Raw genomic sequence first — 9853 nt, forward strand, 5'->3', positions numbered from 1 at the left:
TATCGGACTCGCGCAAACTCCAAGATCATAGATGAACTCGAGCAAAACCAAGAAGTGATAAGAGTGGATGTTAACCAATTGAAAGACAAGATTGATCGAATTCTGGAAGCTATACAGGCTTTGGCAAGGAAGGAGAATACAAATGGGGATCATCCAACTCTAAATGAAGAACACCAAACCACTCATTCTCACCCACCAGGTTTTACCCCTACTAACCAACAGTTTCGCACAACAGCTATGCAATTTCCTATATATGGTCTTCCACCTGGTTATACTCCGCCTGTAGTCATCAACCCCGTGGACAATAACCAAAACCACTTAGTTGTCAATCCACAAAACATAAACCAATCACAAATCCCACCTCATTTGGGCTATATGCCACCCCAAAACACTATACCCTCAGAAAATATTCCATGTAATGCACCTCAAGCACCCCATTTTGATGCTAATAAAAATTGGCAACAACCTCACGTTGGGGATGATACACAATCGAAAGAGTAATTCCATGTTTTAGAAGAGCGAATAAAAGCAATTGAGGGGCATAATGTCTATGGTCTCGAAACTTTTGATATGTGTTTGGTTCCCGATGTGACTATCCCTCCAAAATTCAAGGTTCCCGAGCTTGAAAAATACAAAGGCACCATATGTCCTAAAAATCATATGACTATGTATTGCAGGAAAATGGCTTCTCATGCTCATAACGACAAACTTCTCATTCACTTTTTTCAAGATAGTTTGAGTGGGGCATCGTTAAGTTGGTATATGCATCTTGAGCGAAATCGAATTCGTTCGTGGAAATACTTGGCTGATGCTTTCTTGAGGCAATACAGGTATAACATTGACATGACCCCTAATAGGATGCAATTGCAAAATTCATTGAAAAAGGACAACGAAACTTTCAAAGAATATGCACAACAGTGGAGAGAAGTGACATCACAAGTAAAACCTCCTTTATTTGAAAGAGAAATTGTTGGTATGTTTTGGATACTCTCCAGCCACCTTTTTATGATAAGATGATTGGGAGTATATCATCAAACTTTTTTGACCTAATCATGATAGGAGAAAGGATAGAAAGTGGGATGAGGAGTGGCAAGATTGTATGTGCGGCAAGTGGCATGAAGAGACCTCAGACAACCTTCACAAAAAAGAAAGAAGGGGATGCTAACGTTGTATTGGCAAATCCAAGGGTCTATTATTCTCCAACTATGAATTCTTATCGACCTCCAAATTTTCAGCCCCAAATTCCCTACATTCCCTATCTGTGTGTGTCTGCGATTTCACAAACTCCATACCCGCAATATCACCCTTCAAAGCCACCTTTTTATCAACCACCTATAGTCCAACCACCACCTGTCACGTTTTCCCAACAAAATCCAATTCCAAATCACTACAAACCACCAGTTAACCGAGAAAAGAAGATAACTCGTTTTGATCTGATTCACGTGACATACAGCCAATTGTTGCCTCACTTACTCCAGAATTCGATGGTAGTCTTGAGGTCAATGAAACCTCTGGAACCACCATTCCCAAAATGGTATAACCCAAACGCCAAATGTGAATACCATGCAGGAGCTGTGGGGCATTCCCTTGAAGATTGTCAAGCCTTAAAATCTAAAGTGCAAGAATTGATTAATGCAAAATGGCTGACCTTCAAGGAAGACGGTCGTAACGTAGGGAATAATCCTTTGTCGGGTCACGGAGATGCCGTTGTCAATCTCATTGAAGAAGAGATAGAACAATACACAAAAGATGATTATGTATCGACCATAGAGCCGTGCATAGAAAATAATATATCTTTCCCAAGACGATTGGAGATCCTCTATAGAAAAGAGAATCCTAAGCCAACTCATAGTTGGAAAAATGCAATAATTAATCAAGCACCAACTTCTTTTCCTTATGAAAATAACAAGGCGGTTCCATGGAATTATGAAGTCACATCCCATTTAGTTAATCATCAATCATGTGATATCTTTAAGCCTCAAGGTACTGATGTCACCAATATTTCAGGGATTGGCAGGATGACCCGGAGTGGTCGAGTATACACTCCTAAACAACTTAGGAAAAAGGAAGGTCATGGAGAAAAAGAGAAAGAGGTTGTGTATCATGCCATAAAAGGATCAGAAATTTGCAAAAAGATAGTGTCTAAAGAAAAAGCTAACGAATTTTTGAATTTTATTAAGCAAAGTGAGTATAAGTTGGTAGATCAACTAAATCAAACATCTTCTAAGATATACATACTTATATTTATTATCAACATTATTTCAAATCTCGCCTCCTTTGTTGTTTGTGTTTGACTGACTTGGTATGCGTCTGTGAAATCGCAATTATTACATGTTAATGAGTCTTGAAGTTCAAATATGAGAGAAGCTCTGATAGGTTATACCAGAAATGAGAGTAACAACCAAACATATATTTAAACCTACAATTTATTTATGTAGACATCACTTAAAATATTGACACGTCATCAAAACTATATTCAAAATTGGTGAGTAGACAAAATATCTCAAATTTTATAAATAAATGGATTAAAATTATAAAATAAAAAGTAGATAGATCAAAATTATGTATAAAGAAGAACAAAAGTGAAAGTGAAATTAAATCTAAAATACTTATTCTTATTATATGTAAAATTAATTTAAAACTGCGAGTGCATAGATTTATTTCTTAACAGGTCTATACATTAATGAATTTTTTTTATGCCAATTTATAAATAGTGTGTACAATATTATGGTTGTGTGAGCCTATGCACTACAATTTATGATAGTAACATATGCTAAACTTGATTGGGCAGTGTCACAAATTTCTTCCTAAATACAAGCTTCCTGCATCGTTCGAAAATGGTATCATATATTAAATCAAACGGTCCTTCTTCTTTCTCCCGATTGACAACAAATGCTATGTGATCACCCTCTACAAGCTTGTAATACCTGTTTCATCAAATATCATAATTTGGTCAGTGCCCAAAACTATTTTTTAATGTAAATTGAAAATATATTATATGCATGGTGGTGTGTGTTATACATATATATATACCAGATGCCCGGTTGTAAAGTTTCATAATCTGAATCTTGTTCAACCAAATGGCTGGGATGTTCAATTGGGAAACGAGGATGAGTCATCGATATTGTGTTTATTTCTCCATCACTTTCCTGCCAATCTTCATTCCTATACATTTAATGATACTAATAAAATTAAATTACTAAATACTTAAATTTTATGTCATTTATGTATCAATACTCTTAATTTAGTTAATTTTAATATATACTATATTAATGCATATGTGGATAAATTATAAAAATTTATTGATAAAAAAATTCATAATGTGATATATTTATTGTACCGTAGAGTAGAATTTGTCATATAATATACATGATTGCTTGAATTTACTTCATTTAAAATTAATATGGTTGAAATTGTTGCATTAAACAGAAAAAAAAGAATAATGGCAAAATATGTCATGTTACTTTATGAAGGATTGAAGGCTTACTAATGACAATATCACAAAAATTCCATCCATTATGGACCAAGATATATTTAGGACTGACCCACCTAACTCTTTTTATTTAATTAAGTGAGTTAAGGTTATTTTGTCCCACTAACTTGTGAATCCATTGCCCTATTCTTTTCTTCTAGAAAAAATATATTTAATTTTTATTTAATTAATTTTCAATTTTAAATGAATTTCTTGGATGGATCAACAACCTTTTTCTATGGATTAACTTTCCAACCCCATCAACTCAAAAATTTTACTTCTTATTTTTAAATTTTAATTTTCGTGATTCTCCATATCAAAGAACAAGAGTAATTTAAAACCTTGATGATATAAAAACAAACCTATATCCTTTATAAGGGAGAGAACCCTGTGAAGAACAACACCACTGGCTCATCTGCAAAACTCTTAAGAAAAGCAAGGGGTGAATTCTAAGCTTGCAAGAATGAACAGTGTTGCCCATGATTTTCCAAGTGCGTTTGATAGCATAGCTAAAGTAGTATGTATTTGGAAATGTATTTATATAATTGTTGATTTTTATAGAACCTTGAATTGTTAAATCAGGGAGGATCCAATCCTCTGAAGCAAATGGGCCTACATTATCCAAGAGGCAATTAACAAGACCCCTTAAGCCCATTTTTCTCCATGACATGTTAAAGTGATCCAGCCCAAAATTTTGGTACTTTTTCAGCCAAGAAATGTCAACCCATTCATTCATTATTACTCCAATGCGGCAAAGTTGTAAAAGGCAAATAGGTTTCAATTTTCTCCCATCTTCTGGCCTGAAAACAAAGATCAAGTTTAATAAACTTCCTTAGTGCCCATGGTTTATGTAACATGGATCACTTAATTGTGATTAGCAAAAACATTAACAATATTAGAGCAATAAAAGTTTGGCCTAAACTGTTCTCAAATTCTAATTCGTAAATATTGATATTGTTAGATTGAACGTCTTGTAATATGTTTAAATTTTCAAAATATCATTAAAAGTATGACTCTAAACTCTAGACCATTTTTTACAATTACTAAATACTTAAGAATAAAAAATTACAGTTTTCAAAAAAGATTTGCGACAAAATCTAAACTTGTGAAATGTGAAACACAATTTGACCGTGATTAAAGGACTATTAAAATTATGGTCAAAACTCTTTAGAGTCACATTAACTTTTAGACAATTAAAATAAAAGTTTTAGATCTACAAACATATTATACCAACATATAATTAAAAGAATATAGTTTTTTTTTTTAAAATGTCTATAGTCTTAGGCCTTAATTTTCCCTTATTGCTAACTCTGTTGGCCCTACCATAATCTCTTCATAATTTTTTCTCTATGTAATTTCTTGAAAAATTATTAAACTCAAATTAAGGACAAATCACTTTAAGATTAATAAAAGGTTATGCGAAGTTTAGGTATATAAGAAAGAAGTTAATAAGAACTTCACCGCATGCCATCTAAGTATGTTCTTGTAGTTCCATTAATTGCTCCTGATAGAGAGGTTATGCTTAGTACCCAATTCTCTGTTGTGTTTTCATACCCCTTGAATGCCTGCATACAATATCAATCTGAAATATATATATCTAATATTTTCTTTTTTAGCAATACTATACTATATATTAATATATGGGAAATACAAATAAAATAAAATAAAATAAAATAAAATAAGAACACATATATTATCACTAGGACCAACTAACCTTATCAGCAAGCATTTGTTGCAAGACACGAATGACTTGTGCTCCAGCTGAGTGTCCAACAAAGTGAACTGGGTGATCCTCGTCCCACTTAGGATAGAAGCCTACATTCCATATTTACACAACAAACTTCATTTTCAATAGAGTCTCGTAGATTTGTTCAAAAATAATAATGTCTCGTTAATATATTTTTCACAAAATGTCCACTTCTATATAGATGTCAACATATAAATTAATGAAGTGGTCAGAAATGAGTTTCAATTAAAGACGAATAGTTTAATAAATTACGAGTTTAAATTTTGATTAACATAATTTTTAGTTAAATTTTATTTATTTCTCAATTGAATTTTGAATGATTAAAGTCTCACTCCTCATCAAATCGGAGAATTAAACTAATAAAATATGAATTTAAGATGAATTTTATGGCGAATTACTTTGATTGGTGTGGTGTGGTCCACCGGAGACCAATACTTGGTCAACACTCAAAATTTCAACTTTTGATAGTTTTTTTTTACATTTGTCAAACTAGCATAATGGTGACAATGAAAAGAATTCTAAGTTTCTAATTTTGAAAATAGAATCAATAATTGTTTCTCTTTTAGGCGATTTTCACGTGATCCAAGATAAACTATTTATCAAAGTGATCATCGGTATAACTTGTCTTATTAAAATAAATAATTTTTTAAAGAGACCAATAAATCAAAGTATTTGAACAATAACAAGATATAATTTCTCACATTATTGTTATTTTAGAACCACCACCTCTATCTCTTTTTATTTTGAAAATAGGAGAGAACCTAATTTTATCTACCACATTTTGTCACCATTCATAAAAATGGAGCTGTATAATGCTGTATTTTATACTCAATGCACATAGAGAATTTCAAATTTAAGTGTCACTCTTTTTATTATATTACTATTGGAGTGTTATAAAAATAAATAAAATTAATGGTGTGGAAGAATATAACTTATACAACACTAATAACATGAAAATCATCGAACCTCGTTCATATATTTGTCCAAACTGCGAGTGTCCACAAGCTTTGCTGTGTTCTTCACCGTAATCGACTTGTCCACCTTTTAAATAATAAAACATTTCTCGAGCTCTGAGACAAAACTCCTTTTCAGAATTTTCTCAAACAAGCGTAGGATTGGTATTTCAAAAATGGTGATGTTAACATATGTCTTACGGCATAGGTTAAGGATATTAAATTTATAAAAAAAAAAAAAAAAGTAATATTTGAACTTTTAAATATTGAAAAAGTTTTATATTATCTTCACTACATAAACACTCATTAAGATGACTTTAAAGATAATTTTGATAAAAGTCAAAATATTGTTGTTGATTTAATAGTTATAATTAATTGACAGTGTAAATTTTTTTTTACTTATATACAAATTAAATCTAATTTTTATATATGAATCACTAACATGTGTAAAGATAATGCACATTATAATCAAATCTTAACCGTTCAATATTTTCACTTTTATTATACAGTTTTTTTATCAATGACACTTAGTTAACTATTTAATGTCGTGGCAAATTATAATTAATTAATAGGATAAAATATCTTTACATCGTGAGTGGATACTTTATTCGTGAAAAAACTCATGAATTCAAAATCACGATGGTATAATTAATTGCACTATATATATAAGAAAAGAGCAAAAATAAAATTAATTTATACTAAAAGACTAGTTTTATTTCCTTCTCATTCATCTATTATTTAAATCTAATCCTTCTAATTATGATTCTTCCCTTTTTTTGACAATTATTATTATTATTGTTATTTCTCAGAAAAATAAATAGAGAAAAAAATTATACATTAACGGCATAAATCAATTTTCAATCAATCATTTATCATTCAATCAATAATTTATGACGGTATAAAATTGTTTACACCATCGGTGCGCAGCCATTAAACCTAAATAAATATTCAATAATTCTATTTGAAGAAAAATTTATAATCAAAATATTTCAGAGACAGATTTATATAAAACAAAATGCAGTTTGATTAAAAGCAATTTAGTATGAAAAAAATCAATATAAATCATATATGTATAATAGCATGGCATTAAATTCTTTAATTTTTAAAAGCCCCTCAAAAATAATTTTTAAAAGAGACTTACAATTATATACTTTAAAATTTACCTATCATAAATACTTGTTAAACAACCGAAATCAGGGACAAGTACTCTTCGTTGTTTGTTCTTCCTCTCAACAAAGTGTGATAAAGCATTCAATCTCTGATATCATAGAACCCAAAAAAAATAAAATCAAAGAATTATCAATAATAAAAGGAGGCTAATTTTCCCGACTCAACATCTATATATAACCATCTAAAAAACCAACAAATTTTGTATATGTAGATGTTTGTTTCCAAATATTTTTTAAATAATTTTAGTAGTGATGAGGGGAAAGTAGTGCTATAACCCTAGAAGAAAAAAAAAAGTGAAACCCCAAAAGTGAATTAGTATTGAGAAAAAGAAAAAGTAGTGCCATCACTCACAAACCATTTGAATTACCTAACATACATTTCATCTTAACAATAAATTTTTCTTTTTTACTTTTGTCAAATTCAAAATTTGGTTTGGTAGATTGAAACAGCAAAACATAAATTTGAACTTTTTTGATTCGTGTATTATGAAGATATCTCTTAGAGAATTTTTAAAAAAAATTATTTAATAATATTTTTAATATTTATATGTCTCGAAATGTACCAATAATTTTATAATATTTATTAGATTGTATGAAAAAAAATTATTTAAAAAAAAAATAGAAATGAAAAAGATTGGACTTACCCTTTTTCCAAATGACCCAAATCCAAAAAATCCATGAACGAACACAATAGGAGGCATGTCATCATCATCTTTAGGATGTGTTACATCGGTCTCATAATTTTGAACCATACTATGTGAGAGATCTTGAGCAACACCTGTTCCAAAAATGTAAAAACCATAAAACAAAATAAGCATGGAGCTCACAAACAGCTCCACCAACTGCTGATAAACATTCCATAAAATCATTTTGGAAGGATTAACATGCAAAAACCACCAAGTTCCAAAAACATTTAATTACCCTCTTTTATCCTTAACAAACCACAAAACAAGGCTGTTTCCAGCAGTTTAAATGGTTCCATGCAAATATTGTGTCAACATTATAACCTTGCTTACAAAGACATCCCCACACCAAAATTCCCTCCATGTCAAAAATATATAAATAATATTATTACCTTTGATCTCTTGTATAAGAGTGTATCATTATTTAGACTAAATTACATTTGTGGTCTCTTAACTTAATTTTAGGTAACGTTTTAGTCTTTTATCTTTTTTTTTCCCGAGTTGGTCCTTTATTTTAATTTTAAGTGACAATGTGATATTTTATGTTTTAAAATTTCAACAATGTTATCCTTTTTTATACAAAAATTTAAAAAAATCATCAAAATTTTCAACCAAAACCCATAAAATTAATAATCATCTTCAATATAATGCAAATTTTATCAAATCTATAACTCAAATATTCAAATACATTCATATTTTCATCTCCAACAACATCAAATAAAGAATGAAAATATGAATTTATTTCAAGATTTAAGTTATGAATTTGATTAAATTTGTATTTTATTGAAGATGATAATGAATTTTATGGGTTTTGTTTGAAAAATTTGATAATTTTTTTGAATTTTTGTAAAAAAGACAACATTGTTGACATTTTAAAACATAAAATATCAAATTGTCACTTAAAATTAAAATAAAGGACCAACTCGGAAAAAAAATATATATAAATGACTAAAACGTTACCTGAAATTAAGTTAAGGGACTGCAGATGTAATTTAACCTATTAACTAAGTACATCAATTTTTATTAAATCAATTATCGCTTATAAAAAATTAATATAGATTTAATTATGATGTATTTTTATGTTGTAGTAACTTATATTTACAGAGTTTGAATCCTTGTTGATAAATCATAAATGTATACCTATGTCTTCTCCCTCTTTCTAAATAAATTAATAACGATATTTTTATTGAAAAATCAATCTCATTCGTTGTCAGTGATATTTGATGGAAGTGTTAATCTATATTCCTGTATATATGTCTAGGAAACATTTGGTATGAACAGGGTCCTTTTTTAAATCAAAAAGTCCGGGAGAGGATAATCCTTAATGCATGCATCCAAAGTTAGTTCACATGAATGCATCCATAACAATATAAATCAAATTTTTACCGTCTAGATACACATTTCCGAAAACATATTTTTTTAATTGTGAGATTGGAGAAAACACCTAAAAAATAAATGGAACAAAAAAAAAGTTTCCAAGATATTTCATATATTGAGTCAACAATTGTATATACTATTGTGATGTTGTCGTAATACCTAAGCCTCTGATATCTCTCACAATCCTACAAGTTACCTAAATTGTTGGTATAAAAATGAAGCAAAATGCAATTGTTTAGTATTTACATTTACAAAGGTGAAGGAGGGTCATAAAATGAATGGCCTATATATATCTTGACATTTTTTTCTTTCAAATTCAATATGGGAAGAGAGTAAAACATAGTATATGGTACTAGTGAGGGATTTCATTAGGCATTGTTGGAAGCTTCTTCCTAAATACATGTTTCCTGCATCGTTCGAAAATACTGTCATAGATCAAGTCAAATTGCACT

At 29.8% G+C, this 9853-nt stretch overlaps 2 protein-coding genes across 3 annotated transcripts in view; both read right to left on the reverse strand.

The window, feature by feature from the left end:
- Nucleotides 1-2630: 2630 nt before the first annotated feature.
- Nucleotides 2631-8643, reverse strand: LOC101510107 (uncharacterized). Of its 2 annotated transcripts, none has more exons than XM_027331782.2 (8): nucleotides 7986-8643; nucleotides 7336-7430; nucleotides 6186-6289; nucleotides 5187-5287; nucleotides 4934-5037; nucleotides 3835-4272; nucleotides 3022-3165; nucleotides 2631-2927 (listed from the first exon to the last, which is right to left on the reverse strand). In XM_027331782.2, exons 1-8 carry the CDS (start codon nucleotides 8208-8210, stop codon nucleotides 2774-2776), a joined length of 1365 nt encoding a protein of 454 aa, XP_027187583.1. In that variant the 5' UTR covers nucleotides 8211-8643; the 3' UTR covers nucleotides 2631-2773. The 2 variants fall into 2 exon arrangements, with proteins under 2 accessions (XP_027187583.1, XP_004489792.1); XM_004489735.4 differs by having other exon boundaries at nucleotides 3034-3165; nucleotides 7986-8630.
- Nucleotides 8644-9593: 950 nt separating this feature from the next.
- The window catches only part of LOC101489565 (uncharacterized), a 4273-nt gene continuing 4013 nt past the window's right edge, over nucleotides 9594-9853 (reverse strand). The window contains exon 8 of the mRNA XM_012712750.3: nucleotides 9594-9851. Within this exon, the coding sequence (XP_012568204.1) occupies nucleotides 9754-9851 (98 nt within the window). The 3' untranslated portion in view covers nucleotides 9594-9753. The remainder of the gene's footprint in view (nucleotides 9852-9853) is intronic.

The sequence above is a fragment of the Cicer arietinum genome, chromosome 8 (assembly GCF_000331145.2).
Source record: "Cicer arietinum cultivar CDC Frontier isolate Library 1 chromosome 8, Cicar.CDCFrontier_v2.0, whole genome shotgun sequence".
Classification (NCBI taxonomy): domain Eukaryota; kingdom Viridiplantae; phylum Streptophyta; class Magnoliopsida; order Fabales; family Fabaceae; genus Cicer; species Cicer arietinum.